Genomic DNA, 18,706 nt, shown 5'->3' on the forward strand with positions numbered 1-18,706 from the left:
GATGGCTCCGCTCCCGCGACCGGTCCCTCGACCTCCGTCCGGACCGGGACCTCTCTTGGCACGGGGCCGACTGCCGGAGTTCGAGCCGCTTACGGGACTGCTCCCGTCTAGCCTTCGAAGTCAGGGCCCGGCAGTCGGAACAGGCCTTGTCGTCGTGGTCGACGCCGAGACAGTGGAGACAACGACGGTGAGGGTCCGTGACCGACATCAGCCGGTCGCAATCCTCACAGGGCTTAAAACCAGGCATCCCTACCGGCACCATTTCGGAGACGAAGACTCGAAAAAGGAGATCAATAGATCAAAAAGATATAGTCAAAAAGGGACTAAGGTACCACTTTTTCCGGATCTGCGCTGCTGGCGCGGAAAAAAGAAGAACTGACGTCAGCACGCGGAGGCGGCGTCTAAGTACTCCGACGACGTCATCACGGCGCCCACGACGCCGACGACGGACGCGGAACCGCAGACGACGCCTACCGACGCGCAAGGGTACTGCTACGCAAAAAAATTCCTGGGGATATTCTAAGGTTAGGAATCTAATACTAACGTGTCTCTTTCAGATCTGCAGATTGATAACTATGCAGTGTACGGCTAGAGCACTGCCGGGGTACAGCACTGGAGCGGGGAGATGCTTAAATTGGGTAGAGCGGAGGCAATGTACACTGAGGCGAGAAGTGCAGGGCCTGCGAAAGAAACCTATAGCAGCGGAGTAGGAAGGACTGTTGGATGAACTGCCGACACCCACAGAGGGTTGATCACAGGGCTTAAATATCATAGGAAGGCTGTGCTACTTCTGCCATCAGGGGATTCTTTAGCCAGGACAACTGTGGACTTGACTTGTTGTTTAGTTCGTTGGACCTTATTCTTCATCACCACAAGAACATGTAACTCTAAATGATGCATAAATGAAGTACTGTGATAGCAGTAACTGTATTAACAAATTGTATTCATATTGAGAAATATATCTGGCTGGCGCAACTGTTGTATAATATAAATGCTAATAAAGACGGTATTAAAAAAAACCTGTGGTATACAATGTGGGCTCTCCAAGGTCGTGTTAAGTTTGTCAGTATAGATACCAGGTTGCCATCTCTCTTTCCATTGCCTCCCTCCCTATTCACTGGAGGTTTTTGTTAGGTTTCCTTTGCACCCCTATGCTTTAGTGGCACTGGTAGGCTCTGGAAGGGCTTTTGTGCGCTCTGTTCTGCCACAGGAGTCTTGTGGACATGTGAACTGAGGGAGCTTTTCTAATGGACAGATTAATCTTGAATCCTCTACACTTTCTTGGGATTCTGAAAAGAAACCTCCTGAATCAAAGGCTTAATGTCTGAAAATTCTGCAGGCTTGTTACAAGTTGCCACAATGATGACATGTTTTACCCTGGCAGAAAATTGTCCCCACCTTCAACAAGAATGCATTCTCAACTACAACAGTGTTTTGGTATAAACGTTAGCAGCAGTGCCACAACTATTTGGTGTCCTTTCCTGAGCATAAGAAAGAGTTTGGAAGCTGCAACATATTACAAAGCTGGGAAAATATTGAGGCATTAATTATGATGAAAGTGGTTTGGAGCATTTCATGGGCCAACTCTTTATATATTATTTGTTTGACGTTCTTGTGGACACCTTGCGATCCTGTAGAAAGATTTAACTTTTCTGTTTTGACAACCAATTCTATAGCATCAGAGTGGGCAGAGCTGTGAGAGGAGATAGTGAATACACTGGCAAAGAGGTGTCTCTTCTACTTTAATAGATCGTATTCATTGTAGATGGTTGTATGATAGAGACATGACTGGAAACCACGCGTGCCTCTTCCACCCAGCCTAAACCACAAATGCACCTTAACCACTCATTCCTTTACCACATAATTTCTTGGTTACGGTATGAATGGATGTAAAACAATGGTATGTTTTGTATGGTATGTATGAATGGTAAAGGGGTATGCGTGGCTAAGGTTGTGTCCCCCCTCTAAGCTACAAACCCCAGCACCCTCCCCTCCTGAGGTTCAAATACCCCTAACCCCCACCCCACCCCACGCTGTCCTTTACCAATAAACACTACCTTGACCCCCTCTTACCCCTTGCGCTATCCCTACAACTACCCCAACCCCTTCCACTGCCCTTAGGCAAACCCTTATTTTCAAAAAACTACAGACTCCCCAGCCCTACAAAGTACCTGCCTCCCCTAAGCCCTAAAAACTACCCTGACTCCCCATGCCCCCCCCTGCCCTGAACCAGCCCGAAAAACTAGTCCGCCCTCCCCTAAGCCCGAAAAACTACCCTGACTACCCATTCCCCTCCCCTACCCTGAGGCCTAATACCCTAACCCCTAAGTAAAAATACTACCTTCCCCAGCCCTAAAATCTACCCGGACCCTCAAGCCTTGAAAACTAGCCCTGAACCCCCATCCCTTAAAATTACCTCCAACCCCTGAGCCCTGAAAATACTACCCGACTCACCATCAGCCCAGAAAACTACCCCAACCCACCCCCAGCCCAGAAAACTACCCCAATCCACCCCTAGCACACAAAACTACCACTGACTCATCACCAGCCCACAACACTACCAAAGCCCAGAAAACTACCCCCGACCCCCCAGCCCACAAAACTACCCGAACCACACCCAGCCCACAAAACTATCACTGACCCCCCCAGCTCACAAAACGACCCAGCAGCCCAGAAAACTACCCCGACCCCCTCAGCCCACAAAACTACCCGATACCCCCAGCCCAGAAAACTACAGCACAGCCCCTTACCTCACTGAGGATCTCTTCCTGCAAGGTTTTCCTGCTTCTGTCGCCAGCAGCTAGACCGCGCTTTGCCTTCACCACGCATATGCGTGGTTAAGGCAAGCGCGATTTCGCTTGCGGAGTCGGAACACTTGTAGTTAAGACCACGGTGTTCCGACTGTTTCCCATTATAGATATGAGCATTGCCATACTTCCGCTGAATAAGTATGTGTTTCTATGTAACCTCATACTAATGCATTACAGAGTAGAAAATCTATCTTGGGAAATGGTCAGTTTTCAGAAAATATTTGTATTTTTTTTTATATGGCAGCTGACAATTTGTCAGAGCAGGAACAGTACCTGCAATGAAGTTGACTCACTCTGAGTACAGTTTTTTCTATTTCAAAGGCAAAAGCTGTGGAGTAATTACTAAAGAAAAAACGGAAACATTGGAATAAAAAATACGAGGAAAAAGAAGAAGTAATAGTAAGACAAAAACCATTTAATAACAAGCATTTACAATGCAACGGTCTCGGCATTGCAAAAGTTAGAGCCCCCACTTCAAACGTGGACATAGCAACGCGACACGTGCTTATTGGTAGGGTGACCAGAATGTTAAAGCCAAAACCCGGGACATTTCACAAAATAGAAGAAGGACTACAATTTTACTTAAAGCAGGCCCACAGAATGGGACAGCGCTCCTCAGCAGTGAATTACAGAACAGGCAGTTAAGACATGCATACATAAAATGCAATTTTTAAACCCAGTAGCTTGCCTGTTAATTAAATTGCTTTCTTGAAGCAACAACGGTCTATCTCTGCTTGGTAAAACATAAAAAAGCACCACCCGCCGTTTTCAGTCTACCCTCTCTTAAAACCGGGACATGAGCTAAATTCCCGGACATCTGCCGGGACAGCTGGTGGAAAACGGGGACAGTCCTGGCAAATCCGGGACGCATGGGCACACTATTATTGGCCAATATATCTGAAGAATACACACTTTGTAGCATGTGAAAAGCGCACTAGAAGGCTTCCCCGCCCTCGTGTGTCTGCTTTAGGCAATGGCGAGGACAAGGATAGGTTACACGAGAGGTTGAGACTAAGAGAGAGCGAAACGGAATCATTAGGTGTGTTTACGTGAGAGAGAACCAGAGGGCGGGGGATGGGAGACAATTTAAGAAGGGGCAAAGAGAATACGAGTAGGAGAAAGAGGGGCAAAGTGAAACATAACAGGGACGAAGAGAGGGGGGCATGGGAGAGAATGAGGAAGCCAGCACGGAGGCATAAGCATAACGAGGGACAGCGGGAGAGAAAAGTGAGGAATAGAAAGTGTTACAAAAAAGTGGAAACAAATTAAAAGGGGCAAAGAGAGCGAGATAGAGGAGCGGGAGAATGAGTTAGATAGAGACAGAAGAAACAGAGAAGAAAAGAGGGCGCTAAAGAAAAGGATTCAGTGAGAAAACGGGGGGGGCGAGCAGTACGATACAGACAGAACACGAGATAAAGATAGAACAGTGACAGAATGATCGACAGTAAAACAGAAATATACAAAACGGAAGTCATAACTGTGTGAGGGAGACAGAGAGGCGGAGAGAACCATGTAGAGGCATGTAGAGGCACTGACAATTGAATCTAAGGGTAACACAATATTTCATATGGCTACAAAACAAACGACTGTTCTCAACTCCAAGGATAACATTTTTAATCAATGTCTCTTATTAATTATTCCACAGATACAGAGATCAGCGTGGTGACGTGCAAATCCGAAGCGATCTAACACGAAAAACGACATGAAGGACCGGGGGTCGTTCCGATAATAATCTGTACTTGCTTGTGTGTGCGCGCGTGTGTGTATGTGAGCGGGGGGGGGGGGGGGGGTGGGTGTCTGTATGTATGTGCGTGGGCGCTTGTGTGTGTGTATGCGCATGCGTGTGTGCTTCCCAGGAGACAGCGCCTGGCCGCAGCGCTCGTTCGCGTGCGCGTGTCAGTTTGGAATCGCCTCCAAGGCGATGCGCGCGGCCAGGATTGTCTCCTGGGAAGGAGACACGGCCACAATAAGTTCTCGGCGGAGACGCGCTTCCGTGCGTTCAGCCGAGCCCTAAAAATCACATGGCTAGAATCACAAAGTGCCTCTGCACTCGTGGCGAAGGACCCGCAGTTGTGAGGGAGTCTTCATACTCTGGGCAGTATCTGCGCAATGAGGATTCTCATTGTGGAGATTCTGCCCTGATTTCGGACACTCTACCACGACTGCGGGCCTCCACCACGAGTGTGGAGGCCTTTAGTGAATCGGGTACAAAAACTCTGAAGGTGCATATTAACCTATAGACAACCCATTAAAAGTGCAATCACTCAAAAAAGAAAACAAATATGCATCTCAGAGCTGCGTGATGTCTAAGGGATAAGAAAGTTGAGATTTTTGTTAAAGATAAGAGGTTAAATGGTTTTTAGAAAAATTGATCTAAAATTTCCTCCGAGAATGTCGAGATAATTATTTGAACCTATAAAAGATTCAATGCTGGTGAAATATCTTACCATTTTTTCCAGATCATGAAGTCTAACTGTCAATCGGGTAAAAAATAAAAAATATTGACAATAACTTGGGAAATGCTACTATTAAATAAAAAAGAATGTGAACGGGAGCATGGCTGGCAAGACTGTTGCTCACACGTATACCCCTACCATGTCAGCACCCGAAAATGCTTATTAAAATATAATAATTCCTCCCATGAAATGTGAGCGATTACTGCTGCTAAAGTGTTCCGCGCGTTACTGAATCATGGGATGAGCTTATGATTCCGCACAAGCCTACCTGAATGTTGGCTGTTTTTTTGTTTAATAAATTCCAAAGTGACATTTGTATATGTTATCTGTCCCACAGGGTTAGATATACCTACTGTTACATCTTGGTAAAGACTAGATGGAAGTCAGATATATTAATATGTAAAACTAAAGAACCTTAAGAGAACTTACTTTTTTTCAGATCACTGTACACCAAGCTGTAAATTATGTCCTAGTTGTGGTTATTAAATACGTGCATAATTAATTAAATCATTTTTGTTGTAGTCCCGCCCTTTTTTCCTGTGTGATTTGTTGGCTTTAGAATTCTGTGTGCTTTACCACTGCTAACCAGTAGTGAGGCACATGTCATATGCAGCATTTGTTTCCACTACCAACGCATTTTAAAGTTACTGCGGTAACACATGGCAAGGAAAAGTGCCATCACTATGTAGGTAAACGAATTTTGTATATATTAAGAGGTCACCTCTAAAGTGTAACTTGTAAGCCTACATATTAGGAGGCTTAATATGAAGTGGCACACTTTATATTAAAGTTAATAGTGTGCCATCACAGGCTAGCAGGGTCCTTCAAAGTTATTTATAACCTAATTTTGAAAATCTGATTGAGTGGTGAAATGAGATTTTTGTCAACTTAACTAGAAACTCTAGAAACTTATGTAATGTGTCCCAAGCCAGAACTGACTTAAAACTAGTTTTGCTACTCATCCCAACTCAAAGAGTTGGAATTAGAAACTTTGCTAGGGCCAGTTAATGACCAGGGATTAGAAGACAATGGCCCAACTCAAAGCACAGGAAGGACAGCGAGTATTAACTACTAACAACATCGGACGGAATTATTATCTGGAACTGGAACCATTGGCAGAACATAGGGCAGTCTTATCACTACCTCTTTTGACCTTATTTGAGGGACAACATAAGACTAGCTCCAGTCTTGTTGTGGCTATCAGTATGGCGGAGGTCTACAGTGGATTTGACACAAACCATTATCAAAAACTGTTGTATTATATTATTATAAAACAATTGGATGGTTAAATTACGTAGAGGTCCATCTGAAAGCGTTAGGGATGGGAGAATTATTTCAGGACCCTGAGTCCTGCAAAAGGGTTTCAAAGGAAAGAATAACTGATTTATTCATTAACAGATAAAAGTATGCCCAAAGAGAAAAGAAACATATTCATCATTCCTCCATTCTTTATGAAGTGGAACCACCAAGATCGGGGGAAGGTTTTCAGTATTTATCACCCATAAGTGAGGCGCAACACAGATTTATCTTTTTGCGTTTCCACATGACCATGATCCAGCTACTCCTGGGATACCCCCAAAATAAATATAAATTAGCAGACCTCTCACCCTGTCTCTGTAACAACTACGCAGTACAGTCAGATCTACACATTGTCACCTCAGCACTTGCGCCCTTGTGTCCGTTTATTGCTTGTGGCAGCCTAGTAGTGTCATCTATACACTATAAAATTTAAAACAAAAATAATTTCTTCTTTCAAAATATTCCTTCGATTTACTCATGATTAGTGTATTCCTTTGTTTTCTTCTATACATTAACTGTAACAATATAAATGTTTGAATAAGTGCTGTGCTAATGTGGCTTTGTATTCAGTAAGCAAAAAAGCAATTCTGTTTCCAACAGAACAAACATTACACTTCTAAAAACTGTAGCTGAAGTTGTCTTCTATATTGAAACAGGGGTGCCGGAGTATTGTTACAATAAGGCAAAGAAGTGCTATGAAAGAAGGTGGGAAGAAAGGATTAGGAGACAAAATGTCTCCAATCATTGGCTAGTGCACAGGATAAATCTGGCACCTCAACCACCACCTCGTGAGAACGTTCCTGGACCAAGGAAGACTCCACCTAAAGAAGAAATCTCTGTTGGAAGAAAGAAGATTGCTGACGATACAATATGTCTCCCTCAAGGACTTCTGATGGCTTTTGGAATCCAGAGCAGGAACTGCTCTCCACAGATCAAGCAGCTGTTCTCCTGTTTGAAGGACAAAAAAGCAGAAGGACTCCTGACTCCAAGAGTGCCCAGCTGATCACGGAGGACTGGAGCATAAAGGAGAACTGTCTGGAATGAGTCCTGGTGCTGCAGGAGGGTCAGGTCAAGGTGCTGAGGTACAGCGGACAGGAAACCCTGGTTTGTCCCACTCAGAGCTTTTTGCCACACTGAAAACAGGTTCAGCGCGGGATTGTGGTAAAGGTAGACAGCCTCGTCGAGCTTTAGGCATTGACCCACTGGAGGACTTCAACTTCCATTTCTGAGATTAAGAGCCCTATTCACAAACTATATTTTGTAGAAAGTCAATTAATACTATATTTGTACTACAAAATGCTATTCACTTACCTACGTGCATAGATCTCTGCCACTTCTATGTGCGTAATCTCCATACACGTAGGTGTACGTTTTAGTATTAAACTTGGGAGAGAAGAGGGGTAGCTTGAAAATGGAGAATACTTACTACAAAATGGAAAGGGTAGGAGCGGTTTAGGGAGGGACATGCAAATACAAACACCCACCTACAAAGGAGTAAGCTGATTGGTATTCACAAGCTACACTGCTAAAGTTAGTACAGCTAAAAAGTTTAAAAACCATAGTAAATGTACTTCACCCCAGCCTTGGCTAAGTCAAGTGCCAAAGATGGGCACTCTCGGTTATTACAACATACTCCTGTAGAAAATAATAGAGCCAATGTTTTATATTAACACCCCATTGGAAAAATGTTGAATACATAAATAATTTGGACTATAAAAAAATATATGTATAGTTTAATGTTAAAATATATTTAATCAAAAAATGTATTGTTATACAAGGTAATATCAACCTTATTTTAATATTAACTTTAAATTAAAGTATTTCATTTTTGTTTGATTACAAATCATTTAAATTCAGTACATATGTTTTAGTTAATGTGATTAGGATATTTTTGAATTATTTTTTAAGGAGTATTATTTCAAAATGAATATATTTTAATTACTTAATTAATATACGTTTAAGTTAAAGTGCGAAAACATTCATTATTTCTATGTTCAAAATAAATATTTAATATTACTTTTCGATTAATATTTTGCATTAAAATATTTTTTTAGCTTTTAAACATTCCCCTATATTATCCCATCCCATATGAAACCTTCGCCACTGTGGTAGAGGTCCCTGCCTATGTGTGAAAAGTAAACAATAGTCATTTTACATTTGTAAATCCTGCTGCAGGAGGCTTCACCGGGAGGTGGAGTCATGTGAGTCAGCACCTTACAATAAATGTACTCTGAAATGGTGATTAGCAAAAAAGTGTAAAGTTTCTACTAGATGATGTAGTAAGTAAATCGACAAGTATATATTTACATTTATGAATAAGGCCCAAATAAGAAGGCAAAACCTTGACCAGAGCAAGATGGGAAATCAATTTGACTGGCAAAGCACCATTGATGGCCACAGAATTTTGCCCTGTTCAGCTTGGAGCTTTTGGCACCAAAACAAACTATTACATTGGGAGCTTGAGGACGACATGTTCAAATTCAAGGGACCCTCACTTTGCTACTGCCTTGGACCTTGCTCTGCAAGTAGATTTCAACTTTCATTTCAGAGATTAAGTCCAAAATTAAAAACTTTGACTAGGACAACCTGCTTGGTTTAACCAACTTCTGCTCCATTGAGGGTCAACTTACATCGCCCCTTCGTTCTGGTCAACTGCGCACTGTAGTTTTCAATGAAGAACTACTTTCTCTATTAAATATTTGTCCATTTCTTTCCTCTGTTTGTCGAAATTGGATTGGAAAAGTTGTTCTTTACTTTAAAATTGTGGGAAAGTTTTGAACTAGAATGCTCTTCTCTGGGATTGCCTGTTGCTTGTGCCACATGACCAGGGGTTGAGCAGAGATTCAATCAGAACTGCTTTTTGACTTAACCTGATTGTGTTTCTTAAGTTAGAGGGGGATGTCACACCCTACCAAATTAATACCCAATTTCTGCATACACCAATCAAGAGATGCTGAATATTGTTTGAGAAAATGTCACACCTCCTAGTAAAGTTGACAGACTTTAAAATCATACAGGGGTGACTTCAATACTATACATGTTTCACTTATACAAGCAGCCGGAAGGGGCGCCGTTGTCTCGGATGTATCCTCCAGTGCTCTCAACTCAAATATCAGTTGGGGCTGGTTGGCGAATTGAAGCATACCCGTTCTGATGAAAGGAAATACACACAGTAATGGATCGACAATAATTGGCATTGGCACATGGTTCGAAGTTCAAATCCTTAATACTTAAATGTATGAAGACTCGCATAGAATCAGTAAGATATGGAAACTCAAGAGGTAGCAGAATAAGATTCTCTCTATCCTATTCAAAGGGGACTCTCAAAATCTAAAATAATCCAGACAGGTTTTATAGGGCTAGCGCCCTGCGTTGCACTGCGCAGCAGTGCTCGCGCAGGGCGAGAGCCCTTTTGTGGCGGGTTCCAAAACGGACCCTGGAATCCCTTTTGGCTTCTGTGATTGGCCTTTGCGCGCATGTTTTTTTAAAAACAGAGCATGCAATAGGCCAAAGGCGGGCGCATTGCTCCGCCCCTGGCCTATTGGTGTCTGTTACGCGCACCAAAGCCCATATGTTTTCAATTATCGCGCCCAGACACGGGTGCGATAATTGAAAACATATGGCTCGCAGTGGCGCGTGCACCACTCGCGGCCGTGTTTTTTATTTCTTTTAGTGCCGCTTGTTAAAAGTTGTGGGTATCCGAGCTTCAATTGCTACTTTAGGATAATTTTGGGCATTTTACTGGGCCAGGGGCGGTACTGTGCATAGCGAGGGGGGCTAAAGCAGGCGCGCGTCTGTATGGCAACGTCCTCGACTCGTGTTCGATGGATATTTTTGGCTCCCTGATTGGTCTGATGGACAGCGACGCCCTGATCGTGTTTTGTATTAAAAGAATGTCTAACATTCTAGTATTGTGACTGATTGAAGCAGGCTCTGGGATATCTTCTTCACAGGTACTGAACAATGTGTCTTTACTTCTCTGTGCCCAGCAGTAATGGGGATGCACCTTACTAGAAAGGCGATCTCATTGTGTCTGAATAGGTCTCTTAATATGCGTCCGCGAAATGTACATGGATCCGCAAAATTGCGAGCATTAATGTACTCAGGGAGGGGGCGTGGAACTTTAGGTAAAGTCATTCGTGGAATTGGAGTGGGCTCCATGAGGTGAAATGTTTTTTTTGTGTTAAATTCAGTTTTTTCTTTAAAAAAACGGCATTGTTCAATTCTGTGTTTTTTCTTCACAAACATTGGATTGATAGAGCAGGACACTTTGGTGTTTAATAATATATAAGGCATATATATGCCTTTTTCGAGTGTGGGTCCGTGAGTTTCATGTTTGTCCCTGAGAGGTCATGAGTTTGAGTCCCGGTAAGATCCACTCATCCGTTTGCACTCTGTAAATTCAGTTCCTTTCATATGAAATAAGTTGTATCAGGTAAGTTAGCAGGACTTATGTTAGTTGGAATATGCCTTTCAGAATCTTTGAAATAGCTTTAAATGTTGGAGTTATCATACTGTACAGTTGTCTTCGGGAGGAAAGCGGTTCTGTATTACCCTAGAATCTGTGAAGACTTATTTTCACATTGGGATTCGTTACCTGTAATCTGGATAGGTTGGGGGTTGTGGCCATGGGACACCCAGCGCGGGGACAGGGACGTCACGTCATTGTAGGGATGCTACAATTAAACACGGCAGCCAAACCTTACACTACTCACTCATACGTTTCCTTTCAGGGGAGTCCGTGATTCTCTATGCTGCCCCTGGTCCTGTCCCGTTCTTGGGGAACCACCTCCCTTAAACCGTAACAGGACGGTCAAATTTACTTGTTTTTCCTCGGAGACGTAACTTGCAGTGTTGGCAGCTTCGCACGATCATAACTGATTCCCGGGGGTGAGTAGCTCCACTATTTGACCATCTATACATAATACAATCCAGTTTTGTTTCTAGAACCTAACAGTGAGTCCGTGGATGAGTGAATGAATGATTGATGGGCACTTTCATACACCACCATCAACTCTCCGGTGCTTTGTAGTGTGGAAGCATGCTTGTCGTCTCGCCTTTTGAGTAGTCTGCGCGTTGCTCAACAGCAGCATTCTTCCACTGAGCCCTAGGCGCAGAACATGGGGGAAGCTAGGGAGCCAGGCTCGAGTCCGGTGGGAGGCTCAAACATCCTGTGATTCTGGTCAAACCACCTCATCTTCCTGTGCCTAATAAAAGGCGAATGTGTCCGTGTAATGCAACTGGTGCTCATGTAAAGCTCTCTGATACCTTGTGTATTTGTACCTACGTATTTGGAGTAACTTATAACAAATAGCGCGGCGGCTTGCGCCAGAGCAATGAAAAGCGACAACTGTGTCTTCATGCCAAGGTGCAATGTTTCTTTTTTTTTTTTTGCCATGTGGTTTTGTTAGACTGGCCGACGTAAGTCTGCTGGCTTCCACCTCCCCTCCTAAAGTGACAGAGCGACTAATCTGCGCATTGAAAGTTAGGGAGTTGTAGTGATTGGATCAGAATTACAGGCTCCGTGTCTGATGTACTAAACCCCAGGTCTTAAGCCGGTCCCAAGGTTGATTTCCAGCCCCCCACCCCTCCTCCCAGTACTCCTTTACATGTCGTGGGCTCTCTCTCTCGGCTCCTCATTACCACCCTTTTGTCTTTCCTCTCTGCTTGTTTATTTAAATCACATTACCAGAAGCCAAACCTACAAATGTTACTACACTACACCCACAGCGAGCACGATACACCTCAGCAAGGACTGCAGCTTTGTTATTAAGGAGACTTCGATGCTCACAGATCCCTCGATGTTAGACTCCGGGACTAAGAAACACAACATTTGCAGTGCAATAGGTCTCTCATTTGTGAGAGTTTGAGTTATTGGCATTGTAAATGACATTGCCTTTTATTTATGTTTTGAAAACCTGCAAGCAGTGCCTAAACACACACTTTTTGTACGTATAATTATTGCTTAGGAGAAGCAAGTCTGGCACTAACTGTACCTCTTTTACTGCCAGCCTTGCTTCTCCTAAGCAACGATTATAAGTACTGAGTGATGTATTTAATGAGTCGAAAATCTCAATAAAACTTTTGTTTAAAAAAAAAGAAGAATGCATAATGAAATAGTTGTGAACTAAATACAAAAACACACAAGATCATCAGTATCCGAGAGCAAATAAGGTAAAAGCTTTGTTCTACATTACTTCGCCTCTGATGGGATCAGGACTACTGACAACTGCTGATTCTGCTACTGCTGGGTGTTTTATCAGTGCGTTTTCTACTTCAAAAGGTCCTATACGATACCTACAAAGGAAAAAATAGATTTTATGATAATCATATAAATGTATTTGTATATTTTCATGCACACAGGAAATGCTTGAACAAATGTCCCCAATACTTTGGTCCCTTAACTTCTCCTTCAGCTACATTGTGTTGCTTACTGTAACATGCCATTACCTTGTCTCTGTAATAACTAAACGTATGTAGTTACTAGCACTGGCCCCATGTGGATATTCAACATAGCCCATTTTTAAAGTGTTTTTAAAAACTACTAACAATTCTTTGTGTGTAAAAGGACACTGAAATAAATGATTGGATCCCATACACAGCCTAGTAGTAATAAGATGTTGCGCCTTTTCTCGTTTCAAAACTGCGGTCAGGAGTTACACGGAAGCCCATATGTGGAGCTCCTGCATCATCGGCATACCAGTAATTTTATCTGATAACTTTCAGGCTTTCTTTTAGTAGAAAAGGGCAAAATGAAATGTAACAGCTGTGCAAACACACGGGCAAAATGAACTTTATCAAGCGAAATCTGGGGAAAACAGACTAATTTATATTCCAACCCACCCCCTTGAATTTACATTCAATATGGGCTGGTTGTCTGAGCTCTACAGGGAGGGTTTCATCTCTATCCAGTTAAAAGACTTGTAATCACTTGGTTTACGGATCGATATCCATCTAATAACAAATTCTCAAATTGCCTGCAAGGACACATATGTATGTGCATCCCCCCATTCATTAAACTAGCTCAAACTTCGATTGCTTCCCAAGGACATTCACACAGCAGTGCAAGTCTCTGTCCTATTCATGCTGGATTATGGCAACTCTTTTCGCACAGGCGCTCTGGGCTCCTCCTTAGCACATATGAAGGCTGTTCACCATTCAGCAGCTGTGATGATCCCTGGAACCAGAAAGTTTAACCACACATCTCCAATGCTAAGTAACATCTACTGACTTCCTTAGGAGTTGGGATACAATTCAAGTTGGCATACATACATTGTCAATGCCTGGAATACCATGGAGGGTCTCAAAAAATCTAAGGCAGGAAAAAGAACAAATAAAGTACTGACAAGCTAAGACTGGAACTCGCCTCCTGTTGATCTGAGATGAATTCTTCAACTGACTAAAAACTCACCTGCCTAAAATCTACCTGGAATTACCTCCAAATCTCTCATCATATGCCCACATCAATCCTGAAGATACCTATGCTTTTTTCGTCCCCTTATTGGATGTTGTAAAGGATAAGAAGAAGGGCAAGATGGACAAGTTAATAGTGCTATTTAAGTATTGGGAGCAATTGTAAAAATGATGGATGGATGGTAAAAAAGGCTAGTGAGGGAATGGTAAGGCAATGTGCTGGTTAACAAATGTATGCAATACCTGCAGAAAATTCACAATTCATCACCTTCCATAAGATCAGGAAACCTCAATGACGTCTGCAAACACTTTATAAACTCATGTTTTAATCATTTATGGTCTTCCTGTGTATTGATACTAAAACTCAGTTAAATGCAGACTTCTCTCCCATAAAAGCTTACCTATTGATTATCTTTACATTTTGCCTGCATAATGTTTGTTCTTAATATTAATTGTGCTAACCGATTTTCTGTCACATATTTAAACCTATTTTCTTCAGCCAATCAGAAGATACATAGATAACATTCATATGCAAAACTGGAAGTGTTTACTGACAGAAGCAGAACTTTATACCTGGTGGATCCCAATTGGGACCAAGGCTCCATGATGCAATATTATTTCACAAATATAGTTATAAGGAATCCCATCTGCCCCATAGTGAAACCAGACATTTCTGGATTCTTGTGGTTTTGTACCAGGCTGTCTTCTGAGACAAGCCGACTTGGCCTTCCTTCCTATACACTTGCCAGGATGGTGTTTCCCGACACTCTGTTAGTATGGGACTTGTCAGACACTTTGTAAGTCTGCACTGTGACGAATTGAGGTGTTTTATATTAATAACCAGTACACTATATTTTAAATTAATAAAAGGTCCATCTGGGCCATGTTTATATAGGGCATGTAGCAAGATATTTATTTAAAAGGTTTTATATAGCGCTGGGTAGACCCAAGGGTATCGGAGCACTTTACAAGAGTATGGATACAGTACAGGAATAGAACAATTATTCAGAACATGAAAAACAAACAGGGTTAGAATAAAAAGGGCAAGTAGCATAAGTACAATTTACATATCTCATAAGGCTATCTACATAAATGAAATAGATACAGGTAAACAGTACTGGCAAGCACCATTATTTATAACATGGAAAAACAAAAACAGGGTTAATTAAAAAGGGCAAATAGATTAAATACAATTTACAAATGTCAGAAGGCTATCTACATGAATGAAATAGATCTATGTAAACAAATTTAGTTCAGTGACATGAGAAGGAGGAGAGCATTAATGGCGGGCGGAGCAGGACCAGTGGAAAATGGAGAGGATTATGGACCCCAATATTTGGTGAGGAGGTGCAGTTTGAGGTCTTTTTTAAAGCTGATGTAGGAGGGGTTACAATGCTGGTCTTTTGGGAGGGCATTCCAAATGTAAGGGGCGTTTCCGGAGAAAGAACGAGATTGTGTGGTTTTCTTTTTGTTTGTTAAGTTTATTAGTGAGATACGACGGGGCATTTTGATGAAGGGCTTTGTGTGTAATGCATGCAATATTGTAGGAGGATCTGCCTTCGATGGGAAGCCATTTAAGGGCTGGGAGATGTGTTCAAAATGTTTGCAGTCGGAGATTAGCCTGGCCGCAAGGTTGAGAACAGTTTTGAGTGGAGCTAGGTGTACTTTAGGCGTTCCGGAGGGGATAGCATTTCCACAGTCAATTCTTGAGAGGACGAGAGATTGGACAACCAATTTAAAGTCGTCAGCTGAAAGGAAGGGTTTAAGTTTCTTAAGATGGCGGAAGGTGATGAGTGCTCCTTTGGCCGAGTTTTTCATGTGGACATTAGGAGTTAAGCAGTTGTCAATTTGGAAACAAAGGGATTTTACAGAGTTGGATAAGGAAAGCGGACAAATAAGAGCATTAAGGTCAGGGATCCATGATTGGATAGGTAGAGGATTGTTTTTTGGAGAGAAGAGAATTATTTCCGTTTTATTGGGGTTGAGTTTGAGATGATTGGAGTGGAACCAGGATTGGATCTTAGACAGTGTGCTGTTAAGATGCAGAACATCAGAGTGGGATTTAATCTAGTAATACAGTTGTGTGTCATCAGCATAAAGGTGTTAATTGATACCAGCTTGTTTAAGTATGATGGTGAGAGGTTCCATAAAGAGGTTGAAGCGAGAGGGAGAGAGAATAGATTCCTGGGGTACACCTAGGGATACTGGAGGTGGGTTAGAGAGGCATTTGTAGATTTTGATTTGTTGTGTTCTGTGTTGGAGGAGAACCATTTGTGGACTGCGCCATTGAGGCCAAAGCGAACTTTGAGCATGTTAAGTAGGGCATGATGGTTAACTGTGTCAAACGCAGCTGAGAGATCGAGGAGAATAAGTAGGCAAGTCTCCATTGTCAAGGGAGTGGTGGATGTCATCAACTATATTTAGTATGACAGTTTCTGTACTGCAGCCTTTTCGGAAGCTGGATTGTAGGGAGTCAAGTAGGTCAAAAGTTTCAATGTGTTTGTCCAGTTGGAGTAGGGCACATTCTAGGGCTTTGAAAAGCAGGGGGAAGTTGGTGATAGGGCGGATATTGTTCAGGTCGTTGGGGTCAGCATTGGGGTTTTTAAGGATGGGAGTAATTTGACCGAGTTGGAGGGAGACCGGGATGCATCCTGAGCAAAGGGAGGAGTTGATGATAGTAGTCCAATAAGGGGTCATGATGTGTTTTAACTCACGGACAAGGTTTTGGGGGAGGGGGTCTTTAGTGTGCGAGGAGGGTTTGAGTTTAGAAATGATTTTCGAGACTTCAAGCTCAGTTCCAGGATGGAAATTATGGCATTGTTTTTAAGTTGTGGATTTGAGAGGCAGGATTCAGGGGGAGTAGTGGCAAGAAGGTGAGAGAAGGAGTTGGGGGGAAGTTAATAGGGAGGGTGACTTAGGCGTAGCGTTCGCGGTAGGAAGAGAGTTGGGAGGGGTCGTAGTTACAATGAAGGATTGATCAATTTTGCCGATTTTATCGGAGAAGAAGTTAGCACTTCTTCGCATCTTTCAGTTGAGGCCGTCAATTTAGGGGGAGGCAGCAGATGTTTGGTTTCGAGCTATGTTGAACAGCTCTACTCTGTAATATTTGTCGTCAGACATCTGCTTAATAATATGGTCATTTGCGTGGCACCAGTGTTGGGAGGGTGTTTTATGCAAACACATCTCATTAATAGAAATGTGTCCAAATGTATTCGTTGTGCAATGATTTTTGTAAGGAATACATTTTTGACCAAAGCTGCAAATCTGAAATCACATTTCAATTTTCTCACTCTGATCAGAAGTTACTTGAGACAGTCTAGTTATAATTTTCTTGCCAGAAGTGATTAAAGACCTAATTGCACATCTGGGCAGTGGAGGGAATTTCATCAAAGACTAAAAGCTGAGCCTTTATGTCGCGCTGCTACTTGATCCAGCTTCTTCTGATCCATGCACAGTAGACAGATCAGTGGGAGACTTCCTATGTCATGTCTGGAAACTATGGAGCTAGTATGAAAATAAGGTTGCTGTCTACCTTTGGTTTAATGAGGGTCTCTGTGACTTTGTAGCCCCATGACCCACATGAAGCATCTGACCTGTTGTTCCAAAGAGCGGTGAGGAATTTCTTAAGTCTAATGAGGAGTGGCCTACTGCCCAAGAGATGTCCTGTTCTGGGAAAATAGACTGCTGTTGACCTCCACAAATATTGTGGGTCTTGGCTGAAAGAAAGGGACTGAGACACATGAGGGCATGCTAGGTATTGGTTCAAGGGTCCCTACAAAAGACATACTATCCAGACCTTTAAAACCCCACCCAGGACTTACTGATGAAAACTGAAGAAAGGTAGAGTCAGAATAATTTACAGAAAACAGCATATCCTTGTAATCCAATCTTATATAATGATATTTCTTTACAGTGGATTAAATCACAGTGATAGAAGATCCTGAATAACAATTGTACAATGAGTAAAACAGTTTTTAGTTATCACAAATCACAATCTCTGCAATAAGTCACAGTAATCAAAATAAAACAGTTTGGTTTTCTATAGCTTTTTAATATCTCCGGCCCTCCAGCACTCGTACATTTTTCGAACAGCTCTGAACATAACACACACAACTGGTCTATTATTCAGATACTAAAACGTACATGTACTCTACTGCAAAAGCTACAGCAAACCCTGACTTCTCGAGCTATAAACTCAAGCATAATAAAAACATCAACACAGGATTTTGGTGGGTTCGACCATTTTCCCAAGCACAGTCGTCATGGAAAGAACTGTTTATATAGTGTAATCTATCAATTCAATGAAGGCACATCTACAATAAATATAATAACATGCTTTGATATATTTAACTGCATAGAAATAAAAACGCAATCATAATCCAATCGCCAATTATTTTGAGATGAAACTTCCACCAGAGCTATTTTAATTCATCCCGCAAACGTCATTCAGCACACGGGAGGGTTAGATAGCTATATCATGCATTCAATAGCAAAAATAACCATAGATTCATTATGAAACCTCAACCACTGTGGGTTGTGTTGGTTTCTATCTATTGATATCTCCCCTGCCAGATACTCTTGTAATCAAAGGTCCCTTGAATCATTGTGGATTTTAGGGAATACTACCTGCTTCACCTGCTGCAATACATGCACAGAGATCTACCCTGACATCCATCTGAATCTTAATCTGGGGAACTGTTCCCAGAGCCTCCTTAAGTGCAGTCGAAT

The 18,706-nt window shown here is 42.3% G+C and overlaps 1 protein-coding gene across 2 annotated transcripts in view; it reads right to left on the reverse strand.

Moving 5' to 3' along the window:
- The window catches only part of LOC144786124 (acyl-coenzyme A synthetase ACSM3, mitochondrial-like), a 413,227-nt gene that overhangs the window by 50,742 nt on the left and 343,779 nt on the right, over positions 1 to 18,706 (reverse strand). For both annotated transcript variants that reach the window (XM_078665090.1, XM_078665091.1), the window contains exon 12: positions 12,763 to 12,862. In XM_078665090.1, coding sequence (XP_078521216.1) covers positions 12,763 to 12,862 — 100 coding nt within the window. The remainder of the gene's footprint in view (positions 1 to 12,762; positions 12,863 to 18,706) is intronic.

This window comes from Lissotriton helveticus, chromosome 10 (assembly GCF_964261635.1).
Source record: "Lissotriton helveticus chromosome 10, aLisHel1.1, whole genome shotgun sequence".
In the NCBI taxonomy this organism is placed as follows: domain Eukaryota; kingdom Metazoa; phylum Chordata; class Amphibia; order Caudata; family Salamandridae; genus Lissotriton; species Lissotriton helveticus.